The following is a 25,465-nucleotide window of genomic DNA, read 5'->3' as shown; positions in this document are numbered from 1 at the left end:
AAACTATCATCTCTCCATTTAGATTTAAACCCTGGAACGTGTTTGGTGTTTGATCTCACAGTAAACTCTAATCAGTCCACTTCAGTTTGACTTAACCACCTTCTACAAGTCCAGCACTAACTTTAATTCTAACAAGCACTTCACATTCAATCATTCTACCTCCTTTAAGAATAATATTATACACACTGTAAAAGGTAACACCAGTTCTTACTCAAATAACACTAGTGTAGTTTGTTTATTTCATACTCCCCTAGTGATTTAACTAATTTCATCTTAGTAAGATTCTCATTTTTTATGAAAACCTTCCGAAACTAAATACACTTGAGTAAACTACACAGACATTTTCGAGCTCTGCACTGCGATGTGTGGAGGAGCTGGGCAGGAGACGTTTCCAGACGAAGACATTCTTCTGAACTTAGCTAGATAGCTAGTTGAGTTCAACTTTAATACCAATTCTTGTTTGTTTGCTATGGTTCTGTAACTCATTACTACATTTCCTCAGGCCATATGTTCTGTTAATAGTGATAACTGCCGTCTATTAAGTAGAAACACTTGACAGAGTCATGTTAGCGGTAATTTAACGTGCATATTTAAAAATGCATTGTCTGTCTGTGTAATGAATCCTTTGTGCAAACAGGTCTATAGTGATAGCTACCTGTCGTTAAGTTTAGTTTAGGACTCTGTATTTTTAAGGGTACCAACCAAATTGCTTTGCTACTAAGCGTACAAATCAAATTACGTCAAATCAGCTGTGCCAAATTTCGGTTGAAGCCATAACTCTCAGAGCAATGGTGAGTCAAAAGTGGCAGAGGTTACTTTTTTCAAACCGTGACGCAGGTAAAGCTCCATATTTGTAATAAAGCTGGCTAAGGCAAAACTTTGTTGGGGTTAACCTTGTGTCTGAGGTGTCTAAGTTAGATACGTAAATTCAAGTCTTGTGTGAATGTGCTCACCGGAAAAATACTCCAACAGCGCTCCGTATAACATGGATAAAACAAACATGTCTATTCCGAATTATTTACAACATCATACGTCAAAATTTTCATCTCTCACTGTCTCTCAGGAGCAATCAAAATGTTATCCTAAAACACGACAGGGTGAGAAAACTATTTCTGAGTAGAACGTTCCTCACAGTCAGTGAAAGCATGAAACTGATGCCCGTAAAGTGACAGTGCCCCCAAAATACGAAACTTAAATTCAGTTGTAAACACAGTCTTTACCAAGTCGACTTTAACAGTGCATGTGTTTAATAAATAATAATATAGATGACACAGGTGAGCGTTACTGTTAAAGTACAAGACAGTGCTGCTGCTCACCTGGAGCTTATACAGATTATAAATGATGCCATACACGTAATTACCACACATTTCTAAAATGCATTGGCTGTGAGATGCCAGACTTTAAGGATATATCCTCTTTTTTTCGTAAGCACAAAGATGACATTTTATGAAACACACTTCACCTTGTGTGAGCAGTAAATCTACAAAGTTTGAATCCATTTTTAAAAAGGTTCTTGTTTTTTTGCAGCTTGAACACAACTAAACCGGATGCAGTGGGCATGTAAGTTTTGCAAAAACTTTTGTAAATGTAAAATAAAACATACAATCATATTAACATGAGCATATTACTTCTACAAGAATAAATGCATTTTCATTTTCATCATCTGTTAATGTGGTAGGAATCGAGTTATGGCTCTATGTGTGCTTTGTTTTTTTCTAAAGGATTTTGCTGAGTTCACAAGGGTGGCAAGTAAAGATCTTGAACAAGACTTTTTTGAGGCCTTGGACCGTCACAGCCCACGATTCCTTGAGATCTTTAAATCCAAGAAAGTAATGATTGGCAGTACACTTGCCCAGGTTGAAATTAAGGTAAGGAATCGTTTAGTACATTTTGGAATGTTATTTTATAAGAGTGATCCAGTCACCTCTTTAATGGAACACTAGATAGTAGTTTTCACCATAAATTACAGCTTCAAAATCATTGTGATGCTCCACTGATCTTAGCTAGTGTTCCTTTAAGGTTGGTTAGATTTCCTGTAGACTTGTCATTATCAACAAACTCCAAACATGAGAACCAACATTGATTTGCCATGGAGCTGCACTATTTCCTGAAAACTATTAACAACAAACCGGTTATGTTTGTCCTGGGTAAAGTTTCTTCCTTTTTAATAGTCTTTGTAAAACCATGGAGCCCAAAGACAGACAAGTTAAACAAAACAGCACAAACACCCAAGAATATTTTTTAGTCACATTTTTATTTTTGGATTTTGGTTTGTTTTTTCTTAACTTGTAGATCCATGATATTACAGCAATGCGGACTCCAGTTTTTCTTGGAGATTACGGCAGTGAGTTCATCAAGGTCTGCTTTGTAAGTATTACATCAAATTGTATAATTAAGATTTACTTAGTGAAGATATGAAGGTTTTGCAATGATATATTTTTTCATTATATTTACCTTGTATCTGCAGCATTCAGACACCATCACAGATTTCATTCAGGTTCCTGTTGGGTTATTGACTGTTATACCTGAAGACAGCCAGCAACCAGGTCCAAATGCCATACACTTTGAGCCATCCAGCATTAATATCGTACTGGAAGGTAACGTTGTTATGGAGAACATTGAAAACCATGCTCAAGCTATTTGCCTGACATTTGGACTAATATACAACCTTCATTTGGACTGTTCCAAAAGACTGAAGAACTCATTTGACTTCATTCAGAAGGTGATGTTTAACCTGGGAGGAGGTAATCTGAGCCCAAAACTTCAGACTTTGAAAAATGCACTGTTGCAGTGGGTGTTTGCGGCAGGCAATCTCAAATAGCATACATATTACTGGATACCTGACTGACTATTCAATATTTCTGTTACATATTTGCAACATGAACCAGTATCAGTCCTGCTCTCAGTTTACAGTCAGTTACAGATGTTTGTTGTATTTTGTTTCACTTTGAAATATATCTCTTTTTTATATATCTTTATTGTTTTTATATGTTTATTGTTTACTCTTTGTAAGGTGTCCTTGAGTGACAGAAAGGCGCCTATGAAATAAAATGTCTTATTATTATTATTATTATCTCAATTTGAGTGATATGGGTTGAATGTTAAGGCCATCTAACATTCTTTTACAGCATTTTTTTTTTCATTTTACAACTTCATATTTTGTTGTAATACATTATCAGTCACTGGAATTAGAGCAACTCTTAGTCAGGGAAGTTGCTTACTTTTTTGAGCTTTTCTTTTTTACTCTTCAGTCTGTTTTCAGCTGTTTTTATTTGTGTGACAAACGATTGAAAGTTGAACAAATGAGTGAAATGAAGGAAGTATTCACTAAAGTAAACTTATCAGCTTTTTTTTTATTATTTATTTATTATGAGCCACTCTTTACATTGTGTTCCACTGTTTGTTTAATGGAAGAACAGAAAAATAATTTAAGGGTTTTTCTAAGTTTGGATGGTCCCGGCTTTACCCTCTTGTTGTTGTTGGGCTCTGATGTATGTGGATGGCACTTGCAAAATGTTCTTGTTTTGTTCATAATGTGTCAAAGCACTTAAAATTATTGTGACAAACTTTAGCTTGGTTAAGTGCATTAAACATTATTGAACATTTTTGTTTATTACACAGTGCCATTTGAGTCATTCAAGAATAAAGATTACTGGAGGTTTTCTTTTAAAAATATATATTTTTAATTGACTTAAATGTGGAATTTATTTATTTTATTTTTAGACAGGCTGATGTGCTCTGTGATGTGATGGTATTTGATTAAACTAAACCAAACGTCCTACTGAATAGTAATTATTTGTTGTGCTTACTTTATTTTTCTAAGGCAATCAGTTTCCTAAATTCTGTTAATTAAACAGGACTCTTGTGGAATTATGTTAACATCTATGTACTACTTAAAGTAAGAACAACTCAAATAAGTTAAGTAAATACAGTTGTGTTTTAAGTACAATTAAATGACAGACATTAAGTAAACATAACTTGAATATAATAGTTATATTTACTTAACTCTTTCAAGGCAATCTGTTTCCTAAATTCCTTTAAGTAAGATCAACTTATTAGATTTTACAGTGCACCAGGCTCATGATTAAAAGAGACAGAGGAAAGAGGTCTCTCTCACCTCTTCCCCATGTGCCTCGTTAAAGCTGGAACCAAAGGGGTCGTCCGGGCTTTTCCTCAGAGTGCCCCCAGCAGGAAGAGTGCTGTCATTGTAGGATCTGATGAACTTGAAGTCACTGGTGTGGGACCCTGTGGTCAGATACGCGTCATAATTGTAAGAACTGCGGAGAGTCCCGGCTCCCTCCACCTCTGCGTAGTTGGGAGGGAGGTACGCGCTGGGAATGGCCACTGCTCCATCAAACAACAGTCTGGGCTTTCTCCTGCGACAGAACCTCACAGCCAGGATCAGGATGATGAAGGTCAGGAAGAAGGTGGACACCGACACCAGCGCGATGATCAGATAGGACGTTAGTTTGGAGCTCTTCTCTTCATAAGTCATGTCCTTCAGCTCTGGAACTTCAGCCAGGTTATCAGAAATCAGCAGATAGACAGAACACGTCGCAGAGAGAGGGGGCTGTCCGTTATCTCTCACTGAAATAACAAGGTTCTGCTTCATGCTGTCAGATTCACTGATGTCCCGCTGGACCCTGATCTCTCCGCTGTGGACACCCATGCTGAAAAGGCCCGGATCGGTGGACTTTACGATCCGATAGGACAGCCACGCGTTCTGTCCGGAGTCGGCGTCCACGGCGATCACCTTGGACACCAGAGAGCCGGACAGAGCGGCTTTAGGGACCATCTCGGTCATTAAAGACTTCCCCTCTGGAGCAGGGTATAATATCTGTGGAGAGTTATCGTTCTCGTCTGTTATGAACACACTCACGGTGGCGTTGCTGCTGAGCGGAGGAGAGCCGTTGTCTCTGGACACCACCTGGACTTTCAGGCTCCTGAACTGCTCGTAGTCAAATGACCTCACGGCGTGGATCACCCCCGTGTCTGCGTTGATGGAGAGGAAGGAGGACACCGGAACACCGTTCACCTCACTGGGCAGCAGAGAATACAGCACTGTGCCGTTCTGCCTCCAGTCTGGGTCTCTCGCGGTCACGGAGCAGATGGAGGTGCCTGCTTTGTTGTTCTCAGCTACATAAGCGCTGTAGGACTGCTCATCAAACACAGGGGGGTTGTCGTTCACGTCTGACACAGATAAATGGATGGTCATTGAGGAGGATAAAGGTGGAGATCCTCCGTCTGTGGCAGTGATGGTGATGTTGTAATCGCTCTCTTTCTCTCGGTCCAGGGGGCTTGTAGTGACCAGAGAGAAGTAGTTCTTGATGGATGGGTTCAGTTTGAAGGGAACGTTGTTCTGAATGGAGCAGCGGATCTGTCGATTATCTCCTGAGTCTTTATCCTGGACATTAATGATGGCCACCTCAGCCCCCACTGCAGTGTCCTCAGGTACAGGGTCGTTCAGTGATTTAAGGATAATTTTAGGTGCGTTGTCATTTACGTCACTGATGTCTATTACAATTTTGGCTGTGGACGCTAAGCCTGGACCATCTTTGGCCTGCACTCTCATTTCATAGTAGGTTTCCTCTTCATAATCAATGTTTCCAGTGACTTTAATCAGCCCAGATTTCTTATCAATAGAAAAGAGCTTTGCTGCTTTATCAGAAATGCGACTGAACTCATAACTGACCTCACCGTTTGCTCCTTCATCAGCGTCTGTGGCGCTAACAGTGACCACTGCTGTGTCCAAAGGTGCATTTTCCGCGAGAGTGACTTTGTAAACAGACTGAGTGAAAACGGGGGTGTTGTCATTAGCGTCCAGAACATGAATGTGGATCATTACTGTACCAGACTTCTGTGGGCTGCCGCCATCAGTGGCTGTGAGAACTAAACTCATGTCCTTCTGCTGCTCACGGTCCAGCTCCTTGTCCAGCACTAACTCCGCGTATCTGCCCCTTTCTGCGTGTTCATGGACTGACAGAACAAAATGCTCGTTTCTTTGCAGTGAATATCCCTGTACCGTGTTTTGTCCCATATCCGAGTCATGGGCTTCATCCAAAGGAAAACGCTGGCCCTTATCAGCAGATTCACTGATTTCAAACACGATCTGATCGTTGGGGAAACGAGGGGCGTTGTCGTTCACATCCTCGACCTGCAGCGAGACGCGATGCACTTCCAGAGGGTTTTCCAACACGAGCTCGTAGTTGAGAATGCAGGAGGTCCTCGATCCACACAGCTCCTCTCTGTCCATTGTCTCCGCCACGATCAGATTCCCACTGCGCAGATCAACGTCGCAGTAACGTTTCGCGCTGTTCTCTGTCTCGACCCGAGCTTTTCGCGCAGACAGCCTTTTAGCGTCGAGCCCGAGATCCTTTGCTACGTTTCCAATCACAAACTGCCGCTTCGTTTCCTCGGGAACGGTGTAGCTCAGATCTGAACGAGCCTCGCGAATGCGAATGCAAATACAAGCCAAGAGAAGGAGCGCAGGGAGCGAGCTCATCTTCCTCTCCATGCCTTTTCCCTGGATATTTCAGTGTGTTCTGCGCCACAATGGCATCCGCTAAAATACAGCCGTGTAGCGATGGTTCTCGCGTCAGAAAGAGGTGGAATTGAAGATAAAATGGGTGGAGGGGGCTATTCGTTTTCAGTCTGTTGGTGAACAGCGACCCTTTGAGTACATTTAGTGTATTGCAGCGTCTAATTATTAAAATCTTATTATTTTAACAACGTGATGAACGTCTTAACAGCTTTGTTATTATTTAAATTTGCGAGTCCAATAACTATGTATGTATAAGTACGTTAGTGTGAACCAGTAAAGTCCTGTCACTCTTTTACTGTAACTTTTATACACAGTAAATTCACCAGTGTTAAATCAACACTGTTAGTGAACACTGTTAGTGTAATAACTGAACACTCTCAGGTTTAATTTAACTCTAATAGTGTTGATTTATCACTGGTGAATTTACTGTGTACAGACTGACTTCCTGGACAGTGATAAAGTTTGGTCATGGGTCATATTTACAATGAAAAACCTTCATTAATAACATTTATAATATGATGAAGTCCAGGACTAAGCTTAATCTCTGTCTAGGAGACTGACTCTAACTGCTCGGGACTAAATCAATGAGGCACTCTTAAGCTTTCAGCACTGGTGCTGTCCAGAAGCTTGGTCCTGAACAAGTGATGAATGCGGTCATTTAGAAAACATAAAAAACATGGCTGTATCCACTGACACTTCACAAGCTCAGTCTCAGTCGACTGTGGGTGGAATATTAATGTAGAAAAACATAGCCACGCTGAACTGAAATCAGTTTAACTTTAGAGACATCCACTTGCAACAGGTCGAACTATATTTATATTGTGATCTCAGCCGCCGGAAACACAGGAGTCACATAAAAAAAATACAAGAAAATACATGCAGTCACTCTAACAAACCACACCGACCCTGAGCTTTTCTGTTAGACATTATTCAGCGTTTATCCACAAACTGATACAGAAGCAGGTTCTAAAACTGAAATATTTCAAAAGCAACATCTGTGTCACAACTAATGAGACTCAGTGCCTTGTTCAAGGGCCTTAACAGAGTTCAATAACGACATCAGCACAGAGTTAATGATGAATCCTTCACGCTGCGGAAATACTCTCTTAAAAATAAAGATGCAGAATGTTCTTTGAGCGATGCCACAGAAGAACCACATTTGGTTCTGTAAAGAACCGTGTTCGTTAATATGTTTAAATGGGTAAAGAACCATAAGATCAAGTGATGGGTTTTTAAACATTTAAAACTTCACACTCACACATCTTTTAAACAAACATGGTTCTTTATGGAACCTGACATGGTTCTCCTACGGCATCGCTAAAGAACCCTTTGTAGCACCTGTACTTTTTAAAGAGTAGTTTGTAGTAATTTTGAATGCAGTACAAGTCCAGTCTACGGTGTCAGAAAAAAAGGTACAGTGTCGGTCACTAAAGGTACAGCAGTGTTTAAAAGTCCAGTCCTTAAAGGTACATTACATTCTCTGCTCCAGAAGGAGAGCTACATGTTTGTAATATTTCATTATAGAACTGAGTTATATATAAAACCATAATAAAAGTCCTGGAGATGAAACGAAGCGTATGAAATCAACACATTTTTAAATCTACATTTCTAATAGAATAAGGTACAGTTATGTTTCCTAATTAAAGTTACACATATGTTCCATTGAGAGATGTAATTTCTGACAGCGTCCCACACAGACCCCACAGACGATACATGAGTGGAATCAGAGTGATTCATTAATACAAATATCTAATGACTCAAATATAACCAAAGCATTAAAAGAACAACCACATCATTGTTTAAGAAACATCATAGTTCTCACCACAGCAGGCAACGGGGGCCTATCTCAGGGAACAGTGATGTTTCATACGCTCTGAAACTCCTGGAAAGTAAAGTGAGCTCACACTGGTGTCTCAAATGTGGACCAAGAGTCACCCCTGAAACGCTGGATCCACTCTGTGCACCAATAACACCAACCTGTATCTCATATCTCACACAGTAACCATCAAGCACTGTCTCACGAGACGCACCTTCTTAAAGACCTCCACCACCAGCAGCAGCAGCAGCAGCACGTCTCAGACAGAAGCCGTTCACACGGTTCACACATCAAACTATTCTTTAACTCTGCAGTTACAGACAATGTACGCATTCATCTGAACTGTCTCACCCCGTGATCCCCACTGCGCTGTCGACAGGTCGCTACGGACCCTGCTTACAGTAACGATCAGCGCACGTCTGATACCAACCATCAATAATAAAATGTCCCTTGTGAAATGAGAGGTCAAAGAAATAAACACGTTGTTATTGAACACACAGCAATGAGAAAATAAAGCATTTGAACCCAATAAAAGATCAATGACACTCTTAGTACAAGCCAAAGCCCCTGTACAGCTCCATATTGTTGCGGCTGATGGCTCGCCCCCATCATTTCTAGGCCTCAAACGGTCTGGATGATACCCAGAGAGACTCTCAGTGAAGCTCCAGACCAAAAGAAATGGCTTGTGATGTCACTATTGAAGAACACATTGAGGAGAAAGGCTCTATTCTCCCTGTTACAGCTCAGTGGAGCATCACAATGCTTTTTTGAAGCTGTAATTTTGAGGTAAAGATATTACTTAGTGTTCCTTTAATACACACCATTAGAAGAAATTAAAAAAGAAAATGTCTCAAGGTCCTAATACAGTATTTCATTTGCAACACACTCTCTTTACTCTGCACGCTAATGTACAATTATCAGAACTGTAGTGTGCAGTAGTTATTTACAAATGCAACGTAAGACCGAGCTGCAGTTAAATTCAATCCTCAGATGGTGTTCTCTCAAATGTTGGAGCAACATGGACTTCATCGACGTATGGAGATTTCAACACAAAAGTGAAATGTTAAGAATTTCTTATCAAAGTGAAAAGAAACTAAAGCAAAAAGAGGTCTCCCTCACCTCCTCCCCATGTGCCTCGTTAAAGCTGGAACCAAAGGGGTCGTCCGGGCTCTTCCTCAGAGTGCCCCCAGCAGGAAGAGTGCTGTCATTGTAGGATCTGATGAACTTGAAGTCACTGGTGTGGGACCCTGTGGTCAGATACGCGTCATAATTGTAAGAACTGCGGAGAGTCCCGGCTCCCTCCACCTCTGCGTAGTTGGGAGGGAGGTACGCGCTGGGAATGGCCACTGCTCCATCAAACAACAGTCTGGGCTTTCTCCTGCGACAGAACCTCACAGCCAGGATCAGGATGATGAAGGTCAGGAAGAAGGTGGACACCGACACCAGCGCGATGATCAGATAGGACGTTAGTTTGGAGCTCTTCTCTTCATAAGTCATGTCCTTCAGCTCTGGAACTTCAGCCAGGTTATCAGAAATCAGCAGATAGACAGAACACGTCGCAGAGAGAGGGGGCTGTCCGTTATCTCTCACTGAAATAACAAGGTTCTGCTTCATGCTGTCAGATTCACTGATGTCCCGCTGGACCCTGATCTCTCCGCTGTGGACACCCATGCTGAAAAGGCCCGGATCGGTGGACTTTACGATCCGATAGGACAGCCACGCGTTCTGTCCGGAGTCGGCGTCCACGGCGATCACCTTGGATACCAGAGAGCCGGACAGAGCGGCTTTAGGGACCATCTCGGTCATTAAAGACTTCCCCTCTGGAGCAGGGTATAATATCTGTGGAGAGTTATCGTTCTCGTCTGTTATGAACACACTCACGGTGGCGTTGCTGCTGAGCGGAGGAGAGCCGTTGTCTCTGGACACCACCTGGACTTTCAGGCTCCTGAACTGCTCGTAGTCAAATGACCTCACAGCGTGGATCACCCCCGTGTCTGCGTTGATGGAGAGGAAGGAGGACACCGGAACACCGTTCACCTCACTGGGCAGCAGAGAATACAGCACTGTGCCGTTCTGCCTCCAGTCTGGGTCTCTCGCGGTCACGGAGCAGATGGAGGTGCCTGCTTTGTTGTTCTCAGCTACATAAGCGCTGTAGGACTGCTCATCAAACACAGGGGGGTTGTCGTTCACGTCTGACACAGATAAATGGATGGTCATTGAGGAGGATAAAGGTGGAGATCCTCCGTCTGTGGCAGTGATGGTGATGTTGTAATCGCTCTCTTTCTCTCGGTCCAGGGGGCTTGTAGTGACCAGAGAGAAGTAGTTCTTGATGGATGGGTTCAGTTTGAAGGGAACGTTGTTCTGAATGGAGCAGCGGATCTGTCGATTTTCTCCTGAGTCTTTATCCTGGACATTAATGATGGCCACCTCAGCCCCCACCACAGTGTCCTCAGGTACAGGGTCTTTCAGAGATTTAAGGATAATTTTAGGAGCGTTGTCGTTTATATCAGTGATATCAATAATAATATCTGCAATGGACGCTGAACCTGATCCATCTTTGGCCTGCACTTTAATTTCATAATATTTTTCTTCTTCATAATCTATATCTCCTCTTACCTTGATTTGTCCAGTCACTTTATCAACAGAAAATAACTGTGCTGCGTGGTCAGAAATGCGACTAAACTCATAAGACACAGCTCCATTTGCTCCTTCATCAGCGTCTGTTGCCCTCACCGTCACTACTTCAGTTCCCAGTGGAGCGTTCTCAGCCAGAGACACTTTATAAACAGACTGAGTAAACACGGGGACATTATCATTAGCGTCCAGCACAGTGATGTGTATAACGGCAGTTCCTGATCTCTGAGGAGTCCCTCCGTCCACTGCAGTCAGAACCAGGTCCATTTCCTTCTGCTCTTCACGGTCCAGCTCTTTGTCCAGAACCAGTTCTGCATACTTCCCTCTCTCAGTGTTTCCATGAACAGACAAAATGAAATGATGGTTCTTCTCCAGTGAGTATCCATTAACCCCGTTCTGCCCGATGTCAGAGTCATGAGCTTCATCCAAACGATAACGCTGCCCCTTTGAAGCTGACTCGTGGATTTCAAACGTAATTATTTCATTCAGAAATTTGGGGGCGTTGTCGTTAACGTCTTCAATTGTCAGAGAAACACGGTGCAGTTCCAGTGGATTTTCTAAAACCAGCTCATGATTCAGGATGCAATTAAGCCTCGAGCCACAAAGCTTTTCTCGGTCCATTGTTTTCGCTACGACCAGGTCTCCGGTGTTCACGTTAACGTCGACATAGCGCGCGCTACCTTCCTCTGTGTCGATCCGAGCCCTTCGTGATGACAGCACCTGAGGACTGAGCCCGAGATCCTTGGCTACGTTTCCAATCACGAACCGCTCCTTCTTCTCCTCCTGGACCGTGTAGCTCAAATCCCCCCTCGCGGGGCGCGGAGTGAGGAGGAGAGCGAGGGAGACCGCTGAGAGCACGCTTAAAAACGCTCTGAATTCAGCGCGTGCGGAGCTAAGCGCCATTGTAACAGCCCCTTTAACAGAAGTGTTAATATCTCCAAATAAAAGCTACTGACCCCGAGATATCCGCAGATGTGGTGCTAATGGCGGGGGAGTGAGTCGCTGCTCGAGCAGCTGATGTAATATTAAAATGAGAGGCGGAGAGGGCTTCAAAATATTTACCGCTGGTGAAGAGCGACACTCTGAGCACGTTGAGGTTATTGCAGTTTTACTGATCCTACTTCAAAGAAATGTTTCCAGTTTCTCAGTAAACTCAGGTTGTTTTAAGAGAACATTTAAATAAATAAAACAAATAAAATAAACCGCTAAGATGAAGGTGTTCCGGTCGTTTATATCATAAAGCTGTGGAATCAAGCTTATTACAAATATATCATTATAAGAGACTGGAAATAAAAAGGCGTTCTCCTTCAGCTCCGTGAACATGGGCTTTGTGCATCTGACACCAGGAAATACACAGTGCTCATCTCACAACGAACAACAGACACTAAAGAAACTAATAAAACGTTCCTTAAATGTAAAAATCACCAGACTCCAGAGAAATCAACAGAGCGCTGTCCACACACGGAGTGCTGAAAAACAAAAGCACTGTACAACTCTTTAAATCACTGATAAAATGAAGACCATAAACCATTGAAAATTAAATCTTGTAGAGTCTGAGGAGATAAACTGGATTGACTCAAATGAATCAACTCCAGAGTGATTCACACTGTTATGGCCAAAAGGAACCAACTTTAATGACTGCACTGTTGGGTTTATACCACATAGATAGATAGATAGATAGATAGATAGATAGATAGATTAAAAAGAGTACAAATAAATCACAGTAAAACCAAATATGATGGAACCATTACAATGGCACGGGTATTATATTAAATAGGAGTTGCAGAAAATAATACTGTGTAAGTGACTGTGTGAGTGAGTGTGTTAGTGTGTGAGTGACTGTGTGACTGTGTGAATGATAGAAACAGAAGGAGAGTTACCAATTAGTTTTTACTGCACATAATCTCAAGGAAAGACATGACACATGAGACGTGAGAATAATTGAGTAAGAGCTCGATGATTAAACACTGAGAACAGAGTCAGTGTCTGATGCAAATTGAGCCGAGGAACAAAGAGTAAGTACATCTTACCTCATCATCATCACCTGCAGTGTTCAGTGCAATCATACTGGCTCCAAAAGGATCATTCTGACTCATTTTTAGAGTTCCCCCAGCAGGAAGAGTGCTGTCATTGTAGGATCTGATGAACTTGAAGTCACTGGTGTGGGACCCTGTGGTCAGATACGCGTCATAATTGTAAGAACTGCGGAGAGTCCCGGCTCCCTCCACCTCTGCGTAGTTGGGAGGGAGGTACGCGCTGGGAATGGCCACTGCTCCATCAAACAACAGTCTGGGCTTTCTCCTGCGACAGAACCTCACAGCCAGGATCAGGATGATGAAGGTCAGAAAGAAGGTGGACACCGACACCAGCGCGATGATCAGATAGGACGTTAGTTTGGAGCTCTTCTCTTCATAAGTCATGTCCTTCAGCTCTGGAACTTCAGCCAGGTTATCAGAAATCAGCAGATAGACAGAACACGTCGCAGAGAGAGGGGGCTGTCCGTTATCTCTCACTGAAATAACAAGGTTCTGCTTCATGCTGTCAGATTCACTGATGTCCCGCTGGACCCTGATCTCTCCGCTGTGGACACCCATGCTGAAAAGGCCCGGATCGGTGGACTTTACGATCCGATAGGACAGCCACGCGTTCTGTCCGGAGTCGGCGTCCACGGCGATCACCTTGGACACCAGAGAGCCGGACAGAGCGGCTTTAGGGACCATCTCGGTCATTAAAGACTTCCCCTCAGGAGCAGGGTATAATATCTGTGGAGAGTTATCGTTCTCGTCTGTTATGAACACACTCACGGTGGCGTTGCTGCTGAGCGGAGGAGAGCCGTTGTCTCTGGACACCACCTGGACTTTCAGGCTCCTGAACTGCTCGTAGTCAAATGACCTCACGGCGTGGATCACCCCCGTGTCTGCGTTGATGGAGAGGAAGGAGGACACCGGAACACCGTTCACCTCACTGGGCAGCAGAGAATACAGCACTGTGCCGTTCTGCCTCCAGTCTGGGTCTCTCGCAGTCACGGAGCAGATGGAGGTGCCTGCTTTGTTGTTCTCAGCTACATAAGCGCTGTAGGACTGCTCATCAAACACAGGGGGGTTGTCGTTCACGTCTGACACAGATAAATGGATGGTCATTGAGGAGGATAAAGGTGGAGATCCTCCGTCTGTGGCAGTGATGGTGATGTTGTAGTCAGCTTCTCTCTCTCTGTCCAGTGCATTGGTGGTGACCAGAGAGAAATAATTCTTAACAGAGGAGTTCAGTTTGAAGGGAACGTTGTTCTGAAAGGAGCAGTGGATCTGTCGATTTTCTCCTGAGTCTTTATCCTGGACATTAATGATGGCCACCTCAGCCCCCACTGCAGTGTCCTCAGGTACAGGGTCATTCAGAGATTTTAAAATGATTTTGGGTGCATTATCATTCACGTCAGTGATGTCTATAATGATTTTGACAGTTGAAGCTAATCCTGGGCCATCTTTGGCCTGCACTTTAAGCTCATAGTACGTTTCTTCTTCATAGTCAATGTCTCCCCTCACGCTAATCTTGCCACTTGCTTTGTCAATGGAAAAGAGCTTTGCTGCCTTCTCCGTCACACGGCTGAGCTCGTATGTGACGTCACCGTTTGCCCCCTCGTCTGCGTCTGTGGCGCTGACTGTGATCACCTCGGTGCCCAAGGGCGTGTTCTCAGCCAAACTCACTCTGTAGACAGGCTGAGTGAAGACGGGGATATTATCGTTAGCATCCAGGACAGTGACGTGTACGAGCGCGGTACCAGACCTTTGTGGGTGACCTCCATCAGTAGCGGTAAGGACCAACTCTATGTCTGTTTGTTGTTCGCGATCCAGCTCTTTGTCCAACACCAGCTCAGCGTATTTCCCACCGTCTGCGTTCTCGTGCACGGATAATATGAAATTCTCGTTCTTTTGGAGGGTGTATCCTTGCACAGCGTTGCGCCCTGTGTCCAAGTCATGAGCCTCATCCAGAGGAAAGCGCTCGCCTTTGTCCGCAGACTCTCTGATCTCAAAGCTTATGCGTTCTTTGGGAAACTGGGGTGAATTATCGTTTATGTCCTGGATTTCCAGAGATATTCGATGCACTTCGAGTGGGTTCTGAAGAACGAGCTCATATTTCAACGAGCAAGACGTCCTCGGGCCGCAGATCTCCTCTCGGTCTATTGTTTCTGTCACAATCAAATTGCCCGTGGTCAGATCGACGTCGCAAAAGCGCTTGCTGCTGTCCTCGGTGTCAATGCGAGCCTTGCGATGAGATAATCCCTTAGCGTCCAGTCCGAGGTCTTTCGCTATGTTCCCAATCACGTACTGCCGCTTCGTTTGCTCCGGAACCGCGTAGTTCAGATCAGCGCGGACGACGCGAACGAGAGAGACAGGGACCAGGAGGAGAAGCGCAGATAAAAGCACGTTCAGATCCATTTTCAGTCTCACAAAAACACCCGAGTGATGATCTGGTAAAACACGGCTGGTTCTTACCGCTACAAGAAAAGACTCGAATGCGTCCACGCGGAGGGAGGGGTTCGACGCGAGGAGGAGAAAAAAAACAACACTGAATATTTAAGCGCTGGGCGGAAAGGTCCGGCATTACATCCATATGATGGTGAACAGCGACGCTCAGAGTATTTCAGGTTTACTGCAGTCAGAAAAGGAAGCGTTATTACCTCAGGTCTTTAACAAACACGTGTCCATCGCTTGGTTTAGAGAAAGAACTGTAACAGAACTTCAACGAACCGCTGTTCGGATACCGGCCGCAAACCGTGTTCAGTCTCAATGAGATAAACGTGTCTCAGTGTTGATAGACAATTATAAAATACAGAGTAGTGAGTGCACATCTCTCTCTCTCTCTCTTTCTCTCTCTGTCTCTCTCTCTGAGCAGCAGGAGGGTGAAGGGACTAAACAGAATGGTTTAATGGAGGGGCAGCAGGTAGGGGACAGAGGTGGGGAGGTGGTTGAGGAGGTAGTTGAGGAGGTAGCTGAGGTAGTAGCTGAGGTCTCGGGGCCTGAGAGGAGGCCTGAACCCGTCAGCTCTGCAGGTGGAGAAGCGGTAGATGGTGATGGGACTGATGTCTCAATGAATGTTACCCTTAACAGTGGTGATAGTAATGTCAATGTCAGCACTGCATCTGTGAACACACCCAGTGACCCCACTGACTCGGTCGGGCCTAGTGTCAGCACCCACAGAAAGGCCCGGTGTAAGACTGATAAACCCGTGGAGGAAGATGGACAGTCAGTTTTGAAGAAGGATGACGTTATCGTGGGTCGTGTGCGTGATGAGTGTCTCTGTGACTCGGGGGACGCTGTGCTGGACTCTGAGGAGGACAGCGTGGTGTCAGACTGTTCAGGGCTGTCTGAACTACCTGCCAGTATGTCCTGTAGGCCGGGCTCTTCGACCCAGGCCGGTCCGTCTGAGGCCTCCTCTGAAATAACTGACTCCCCAGTGGATGTTTATTCTCTCACAAAGATAAACCGGTTTTTGACTGTCACTAAAGGCAAAAGGAATGTATCTTTAAATAGTTTATTCTCAGACACTCAGAAGTTTATTAGATCTGTGCAGTACGCCACTAAACACGAGAACTATGTCACTGTCCCCTAAGAGACGGTTCAGACTGAGGAAGTGGTTAACGATCGCACGGAAAAGTTTAATTATTTCCGATGTGTAGTTTTTTCTGGCACATCTGTGTCTCTGGTGTCTTCTGCTATTGAACAATGTATTTTTCCCTGTGAACACTGAGGAGAATATTGAGGATGACTATTCATGGATGTGAAGAGTGTGTACAGTGCACGCAGCACATTGGATTGTGGGGACTGTTTCGTGTGGTTGGAGCAAAGCCGGACTGGGGAGGAGGGTGCGTTTAGGGTAAACAGCCCATAAGAGAATGGAAGCCTCATGGTGGAGCATCAGATATAGACTACAGCCGCCAGTAAGAGCACTGTCCAGGAAGTGGAGACAGGCCGGCGGCGTCCATTGCCTCTCTATTGACTGCTGGATTTTGACTGTCCTCTTTGGATTTTACACAGACTTTACCAGAGACTTGTGTCAGAGGAATCTACACTGGACTCACAGCTGATGGAGAAACAGTGGGGACTCGGGCTCTTTGAGCTGGATTAGAGACTGGAGTGTTTTGAATGTGAAGGACATTATATATTTCTGTTCAGAATGATTGATCATGTGGTGTGCTGATCAGATACTGTGATGGTTTGGTGATGGAGTGTGTGTATGTGTGTGTGTGTGTGTGTGTGTGTGTGTGTGTGTGATTCTTATGTGGACTGACGGTTTGTTAGATTGATGTCTATTTTTTTTTTGTGAAATGAAAGTCTCTCTCTCTCTCTCTGTCTCTAAAAGGCTTTTCATGAAACAAAACGATGATTTATTCAATGCGATTAAATATGATTCAGATTAGAACCAAACAAACTCTAAAAGTAATTTATTAAAACTGTATCGATGCATAAAAGACAGCGAATCACTGCAACGTCACTCCGCAGAAAAAGGATTCAGAAAATGCCCCACCAAACTCAAAAAATCACATCAAATCAAAGCTCAGAAACAAAGTAAACCTGCAACCAAACCATCCGGACGTTTAATTAGAAACTACAGAGAGAAAAGAGGGACACACATAAGCACAGCACTCTTCAACACAAAGTCTATTATCACAGCCAGAGAATCCCTCACATCAGATCAGAATAAAGCACAGACACTTTCCTCTAACAGCACCGTCGACCATTACCAGCCCCTCACCTAGACTTCTCTGTGTGAAAAGCAAACATCATGTGTTCACCCTAAATCACATGATCTGACAGTGACCCCGGAATCATCAGCTGAGCAAGAATACGGCAGGGACATTGTTAGGGAAAGGACTTTAAAATGTAGTGAGATGAGAACAGCTTGAGAGCAAATGAACTCAGAATGGACCGCCATCACTGCAATGAACTGATGAATTTAAACATGGTGCAGCACTTCCACAGATGAACCACACGAGATCCGTTCTGTACACATTCAGAGTGTAGTTGATTACAAGGTGTTTTACTGCCCGTTGACCGTCAGAGATGTCATTGTTGACACATTGTATGACACCCTTAAACCTGGCATGGTTGTGTGTTGGAAGAACTATGATCCCACAATTCCACAGCACACATCATTTAAAGGGAACTGACAGGTCGACTAACACTAGCACAGTCTGATTAAATGTTCTCAATACAAACCAAATATAACTTAATATGACAAACACAATGTGTTGTGGACATTGTATCAAACCATTTCACACTTTAACACTTTAACAGTTCAACTGAAAAAACAAAAAACTATGACACATTACTGATTTACTATGAAAATAAAACCAGAAGTCTGTCCTAATTCATGACTAAAGCCCCAAGGAAACAGTGACAAGAGCCAGAAAAGAAGAAAAAGAATGTTTCTTGATCCTAAATGAAACATAAATTTAGGACTTAACACGCTCACCTCTGAATCTCCTGAAGGACAACCAACGAGAGAAGTGCAGTCAAATGAATCATTCAGATTCTTCCTCAGAGTGCCCCCAGCAGGAAGAGTGCTGTCATTGTAGGATCTGATGAACTTGAAGTCACTGGTGTGGGACCCTGTGGTCAGATACGCGTCATAATTGTAAGAACTGCGGAGAGTCCCGGCTCCCTCCACCTCTGCGTAGTTGGGAGGGAGGTACGCGCTGGGAATGGCCACTGCTCCATCAAACAACAGTCTGGGCTTTCTCCTGCGACAGAACCTCACAGCCAGGATCAGGATGATGAAGGTCAGGAAGAAGGTGGACACCGACACCAGCGCGATGATCAGATAGGACGTTAGTTTGGAGCTCTTCTCTTCATAAGTCATGTCCTTCAGCTCTGGAACTTCAGCCAGGTTATCAGAAATCAGCAGATAGACAGAACACGTCGCAGAGAGAGGGGGCTGTCCGTTATCTCTCACTGAAATAACAAGGTTCTGCTTCATGCTGTCAGATTCACTGATGTCCCGCTGGACCCTGATCTCTCCGCTGTGGACACCCACGCTGAAAAGGCCCGGATCGGTGGACTTTACGATCCGATAGGACAGCCACGCGTTCTGTCCGGAGTCGGCGTCCACAGCGATCACCTTGGACACCAGAGAGCCGGACAGAGCGGCTTTAGGGACCATCTCGGTCATTAAAGACTTCCCCTCTGGAGCAGGGTATAATATCTGTGGAGAGTTATCGTTCTCGTCTGTTATGAACACACTCATGGTGGCGTTGCTGCTGAGCGGAGGAGAGCCGTTGTCTCTGGACACCACCTGGACTTTCAGGCTCCTGAACTGCTCGTAGTCAAATGACCTCACGGCGTGGATCACCCCCGTGTCTGCGTTGATGGAGAGGAAGGAGGACACCGGAACACCGTTCACCTCACTGGGCAGCAAAGAATACAGCACTGTGCCGTTCTGCCTCCAGTCTGGGTCTCTCGCAGTCACGGAGCAGATGGAGGTGCCTGCTTTGTTGTTCTCAGCTACATAAGCGCTGTAGGACTGCTCATCAAACACAGGGGGGTTGTCGTTCACGTCTGACACAGATAAATGGATGGTCATTGAGGAGGATAAAGGTGGAGATCCTCCGTCTGTGGCAGTGATGGTGATGTTGTAGTCAGCTTCTCTCTCTCGGTCCAGTGTATTGGTGGTGACCAGAGAGAAATAGTTCTTAACAGTGGAGTTCAGTTTGAAGGGAACGTTTTTCGGAATGGAGCAACGGATCTGTCGATTTTCTCCTGAGTCTTTATCTTGGACGTTAATGATGGCCACCTCAGCCCCCACTGCAGTGTCCTCAGGTACAGGGTCTTTCAGTGATGTAAGTGTGATTTTTGGAGCATTGTCATTTAAGTCAGTGATGTCTATAATGATGTTTGCTGTTGACGCTGAACCTGATCCATCTTTGGCCTGCACTTTAATTTCATAATATTTTTCTTCTTCATAATCTATATCTCCTCTTACCTTGATTTGTCCAGTCACTTTATCAACAGAAAATAACTGTGCTGCGTGGTCAGAAATGCGACTAAACTCATAAGACACAGCTCCATTTGCTCCTTCATCAGCGTCTGTGGCCCTCACCGTCACTACTTCAGTTCCCAGTGGAGCGTTCTCAGCCAGAGACACTTTATAAACAGACTGAGTAAACACGGGGACATTATCATTAGCGTCCAGCACAGTGATGTGTATAACGGCAGTTCCTGATCTCTGAGGAGTCCCTCCGTCCACTGCAGTCAGAACCAGGTCCATTTCCTTCTGCTCTTCACGGTCCAGCTCTTTGTCCAGAACCAGTTCTGCATACTTCCCTCTCTCAGTGTTTCCATGAACAGACAAAATGAAATGATGGTTCTTCTCCAGTGAGTATCCATTAACCCCGTTCTGCCCGATGTCAGAGTCATGAGCTTCATCCAGTTGGAAACGCCTTCCTTTAACAGCAGATTCACTGATTTCAAACGTAATTCTTTCGTTCAGAAACTTAGGTGCATTGTCATTAATATCCTCTATTTTCACAGAGACACGGTGCACTTCTAGTGGATTTTCCAAAACCAGCTCATAATTCAAAACACAGTTCATTCTGGATCCGCAAAGCACCTCTCTGTCCATTGTCTCCGTCACGGTCAGATCTCCGCTGCTCAGATTAATGTCGACGTACCGTTTGCTGCTGTCCTCCGTGTTTATTCTGGCCTTTCGAGCCGACAGCCTCTGAGCAGCGATTCCGAGATCTTTTGCAATATTTCCGATCACAAACTGACGCCTGGTTTCCTCGGGAACGGTGTAGCTGAGATCTGCGCAGACGAGGCTCCAGCAGAAGAACAACAGCGCTAGCTGCAGAGTAGATGACGAAGCTGAAAGAACCCCGAGGCCCATTTCTGCAGCTTTAAACACGACTTGAAAAGAAGAAGAAAAATCTAAACTATATTTTTAACGTTTCTATCTCGATGTAATCTCCAGAATCAACGAAAATGAAACACCGCACTACTCCATTCTGTGCGGAGATCGCTCGAGCGGCTCTGCGACTGAATATTTAAGAGATGGGTGGATAGATTCAGCAGTGCTTCAAAGTGATGGTCAACAGCGACGCTTAGAGTATGTCCTGTTTACTACAAGTGGAATTAAAAAGGTAAAAAAGTGTTTTTTTTTTAATGAAAACTGGGAGCTCCACGTTTTAAATCAGTGCATTTGTGTTTGAGATGAATGTTGAATACCATTTGAATAATAGTGCAATAGAAGATTTACACCAAGTGTGAAAATAAACCCCAGCAGCAGTAGTTTCACATATCAACTCCATAAATGTAATTATTCAATCTCTATCTGAGGCTTCAGGAGTCACAGGTAACAGCACTGAAATATTTGGAAAGAACAGTTGCAAGGCTCTGAACTCACAGTTCAGCTGAATAATGCATGTTGGTGAAACTAGAAAATGAGTCCAAAATGAAAACCCTTGTGAAGCACATACCTACAGTGTTTGTCAATACACACGTACTTAGGATTTGTTTAAAATATAAAGGGATTGTACCAAAGTACAACTACCAACAGAGTAAGTTAAAGCAAACTATATAATTCAGCACCAAGGAGAGTTCCCAACCAAAGAACACAGTTACTGTGTATGAGGAAATGCACAGTGCATCTGTGAACCAGCTCAAATACAGTCTCTAGTTGTTAAAAGCTCATATCCAACACTTTGAAATCTATCATCACGGCATACCACCAAAAGACATCAATAAAAGTATGAAAATATTAAGTATTAATAAAATAACTGTATCTTAACAACCACTGGAACCATGTCCACTGCAGATCTCAGATCTGTGATCAGATTGAATTAGAGACTCATGACTTTGTGTTAGAAATGAGTTAGGACCCAAAGCACATGCATCAAAAGAGCTTATGTTGTGAGGGAGTTATGAAATAGATTTCAGCAACTAATAAATGAGGCAGACCACACTCATCTGTTGAAGTGACATAACAATGTGAGATGAAGTTATTCTAATACGGAGTTCAAATGTATGTGAATAAAGAAGCGAAAGCCACATGAACCACTGTAATTTGGGCTTATAGCTGTTTCTGTAACAACAATCTACACTGTGACATCACAGTAAATAAGCAAACAAACACTCATGGGACGGAAGGCCCTTTATGACAAAGAACTCATCATTTTTCAGGGCTCAGGAAAAGAGAAGTTGCTTTAAAAACACATGATATATTTGAATGTAGCACACAGTTGTCCAGTGACAAATATACATCAGCGAGAGCAGCAATGTAATCAAGTGATTACACCATTATTGAAAATGCCTATGCACTGTGAGCACAGCCATCATTCCAAATAATAATAATAATAATATCAGCCAATAATCATGATCTGTTTATGAAAATGTAAGAGAAGAGTGTCCACAGTGAAATACAGGACCTTTATCGAGGCAGTAATAGACAACAATGACCAATAACCAGGACACCACAAATAAACTAAAATAAAAATGCACCAAGATCAACACAAACATTCACCAAAGTGTCATGAAGCTGTAGTAAAGCAACAAAACAATACTTTAAAAAAACTTTGATAATGAATCAAATGCAGTGTTTGAGGATTTGAGAGTTATTCCAAAATATTAAAACTAAATAGAAAATTAGATTAATTTAAAATGTGAAGAGGTCTCCCTCACCTCCTCCCCATGTGCCTCGTTAAAGCTGGAGCCAAAGGGGTCGTCCGGGCTCTTCCTCAGAGTGCCCCCAGCAGGAAGAGTGCTGTCATTGTAGGATCTGATGAACTTGAAGTCACTGGTGTGGGACCCTGTGGTCAGATACGCGTCATAATTGTAAGAACTGCGGAGAGTCCCGGCTCCCTCCACCTCTGCGTAGTTGGGAGGGAGGTACGCGCTGGGAATGGCCACTGCTCCATCAAACAACAGTCTGGGCTTTCTCCTGCGACAGAACCTCACAGCCAGGATCAGGATGATGAAGGTCAGGAAGAAGGTGGACACCGACACCAGCGCGATGATCAGATAGGACGTTAGTTTGGAGCTCTTCTCTTCATAAGTCATGTCCTTCAGCTCTGGAACTTCAGCCAGGTTATCAGAAATCAGCAGATAGACAGAACACGTCGCAGAGAGAGGGGGCTGTCCGTTATCTCTCACTGAAATAACAAGGTTCTGCTTCATGCTGTCAGATTCACTGATGTCCCGCTGGACCCTGATCTCTCCGCTGTGGACACCCATGCTGAAAAGGCCCGGATCGGTGGACTTTACGATCCGATAGGACAGCCACGCGTTCTGTCCGGAGTCGGCGTCCACGGCGATCACCTTGGACACCAGAGAGCCGGACAGAGCGGCTTTAGGGACCATCTCGGTCATTAAAGACTTCCCCTCTGGAGCAGGGTATAATATCTGTGGAGAGTTATCGTTCTCGTCTGTTATGAACACACTCACGGTGGCGTTGCTGCTGAGCGGAGGAGAGCCGTTGTCTCTGGACACCACCTGGACTTTCAGGCTCCTGAACTGCTCGTAGTCAAATGACCTCACGGCGTGGATCACCCCCGTGTCTGCGTTGATGGAGAGGAAGGAGGACACCGGAACACCGTTCACCTCACTGGGCAGCAGAGAATACAGCACTGTGCCGTTCTGCCTCCAGTCTGGGTCTCTCGCAGTCACGGAGCAGATGGAGGTGCCTGCTTTGTTGTTCTCAGCTACATAAGCGCTGTAGGACTGCTCATCAAACACAGGGGGGTTGTCGTTCACGTCTGACACAGATAAATGGATGGTCATTGAGGAGGATAAAGGTGGAGTTCCTTCATCTGTGGCAGTGATGGTGATGTTAAAGTCTGAAACCAGCTCTCTGTCCACGTCACTCGTAGTTACTATAGAGTAGTAATTCTTTATTGATGGGTTCAGTTTAAAAGGGACATGTTCTTGAATGAAACACCTGACCTGTCGGTTTTGTCCAGAGTCTTCGTCCTGAACGTTTATGATGCCCACTTCTGTCCCTGGACTAACATTCTCAGGGAAAGGGTTCATCAGAGACTTAACGACTATTTTCGGACTGTTATCGTTTACGTCCGTGACATCCACGACCACCTTTGCGTCAGATGCAGATCCCAGACCATCTTTTGCCTGCACACGCATCTCGTAGTAGGACTTCTCTTCAAAATCAATAGCGCCAGCCACTTTAATTTCTCCACTGATCTTGTCCAGAGAGAAGAGCCTCGCAGCTTTATCAGACAGTCGACTAAACTCGTAAGTCACCTCCCCGTTTACGCCCTCGTCTGCATCCGTAGCGTTCACTGCTACTACCACGGTGCCTACAGGTGCGTTTTCAGGGAGACTGACTCTGTAAACAGACTGACTAAAGACCGGAGAGTTATCGTTAGCGTCCAGCACAGTGATGTGAATAACTGCAGAGCCTGACCTTGGTGGGTCTCCGCCATCATGAGCGGATAGAGACAACGTAAGCTGCTGTTCTTTCTCACGATCCAGCTCCTTATCGAGCACTAGCTCTGCGTATTTCCCTCCGTCTGAATTAGCGCGCACGTTTAAAGAGAAGTGACTGTTTCTTTCAAGCGAATATCCCTGCACTGCATTCTGTCCTAAATCAGCGTCATGGGCTTCTCCCAAGAAAAACGACGTCCCCTTATCCGCAGACTCGCGAATTTCAAGCTTAATTTCATTCAAAGAAAACTGCGGAGGATTATCGTTAATATCTTGCACATTCACAACAATTCCGTGCAGCTCCAGCGGTCTCTCGAGCACGAGCTCATACTTCAGAACACACGTCGTCTGCGAGCCGCAAAGCTCCTCTCTGTCTGCGGCTTCTGAAACAACGAGGGCTCCCCTCCTCAGGTCCAGTTCACAGAAACGTTTGCTGCCTCCGTCCGCGTCCAAACGCGCATTTCTAGCCGCGAGTGTTTTAGCGTCCAGTCCGAGGTCCTTGGCCAGGTTCCCGACAACATGCCCCCGGCTCAGCTCCTCCAGGATGGAGTAGCTCAGGTCGCCATTGCAGAGAACGAGCTCGTGAAACAAAAGAAAGCAAAGAGCCCAGATGCGCAATCCTCCCATTCTCCGTTCCTTCACACGGTCCTCGGAAAACAGCGCAAAATCCGTAGCTTTTATTCTTATATTCGTAAAATTGACGCGCTCGGACACGGGACGTTTCTGTTCTAAACGCTGCCAAAGAGCTGTCTTTTTACCCCACATTAAAATGTATTACTGGGAGGACGTCTGAACGCAATCAGCTGGTGAAGAGCGACCCTCTGTGTTCTTACAGGGAACTGCCACAGATTAACCACCGTAAAGGCGTCTGAAATGAAAGGATGTGTCCTTAAACTCGGAGTAAAACTCATTATAAACCAGTTATTACTGAAAACACCAGAGGCTTCGGAGCCTCAATGAAAACAAATTACCAAGTATGTTAATAATACTCTATAACGGCAAAGAAAATAGCGTGGAAAAATGTGAAAAAAGTTAAATGAATCTAAT

At 44.4% G+C, this 25,465-nt stretch overlaps 5 protein-coding genes across 5 annotated transcripts in view; all 5 read right to left on the bottom strand.

Moving 5' to 3' along the window:
* LOC136674484 (protocadherin beta-16-like) overlaps window positions 1–25,465 on the bottom strand; it is a 60,595-nt gene that overhangs the window by 1,897 nt on the left and 33,233 nt on the right. The window lies entirely within an intron of this gene.
* Window positions 9,435–11,894, bottom strand: LOC136675127 (protocadherin gamma-A10-like). Its single transcript, XM_066651551.1, has one exon. The coding sequence runs from the start codon at window positions 11,892–11,894 to the stop codon at window positions 9,435–9,437; it is 2,460 nt and encodes an 819-aa protein (XP_066507648.1).
* On the bottom strand, window positions 12,875–15,424 carry LOC136675126 (protocadherin gamma-A4-like). The gene is made up of 2 exons (XM_066651550.1): window positions 13,022–15,424; window positions 12,875–12,895 (listed from the first exon to the last, which is right to left on the bottom strand). The coding sequence occupies exons 1-2, from the start codon at window positions 15,422–15,424 to the stop codon at window positions 12,875–12,877; spliced, it is 2,424 nt and encodes an 807-aa protein (XP_066507647.1).
* On the bottom strand, window positions 17,544–20,870 carry LOC136675124 (protocadherin gamma-A10-like). The gene is made up of 2 exons (XM_066651549.1): window positions 18,462–20,870; window positions 17,544–17,594 (listed from the first exon to the last, which is right to left on the bottom strand). Exons 1-2 carry the CDS (start codon window positions 20,868–20,870, stop codon window positions 17,544–17,546), a joined length of 2,460 nt encoding a protein of 819 aa, XP_066507646.1.
* On the bottom strand, window positions 22,625–25,045 carry LOC136675123 (protocadherin gamma-A11-like). Its single transcript, XM_066651548.1, has one exon. The coding sequence runs from the start codon at window positions 25,043–25,045 to the stop codon at window positions 22,625–22,627; it is 2,421 nt and encodes an 806-aa protein (XP_066507645.1).

The sequence above is a fragment of the Hoplias malabaricus genome, chromosome 18, assembly GCF_029633855.1.
Source record: "Hoplias malabaricus isolate fHopMal1 chromosome 18, fHopMal1.hap1, whole genome shotgun sequence".
Classification (NCBI taxonomy): domain Eukaryota; kingdom Metazoa; phylum Chordata; class Actinopteri; order Characiformes; family Erythrinidae; genus Hoplias; species Hoplias malabaricus.
Note: the sequence above shows the minus strand (reverse complement) of the source record. Positions and strands in the feature narration are given on the sequence as shown.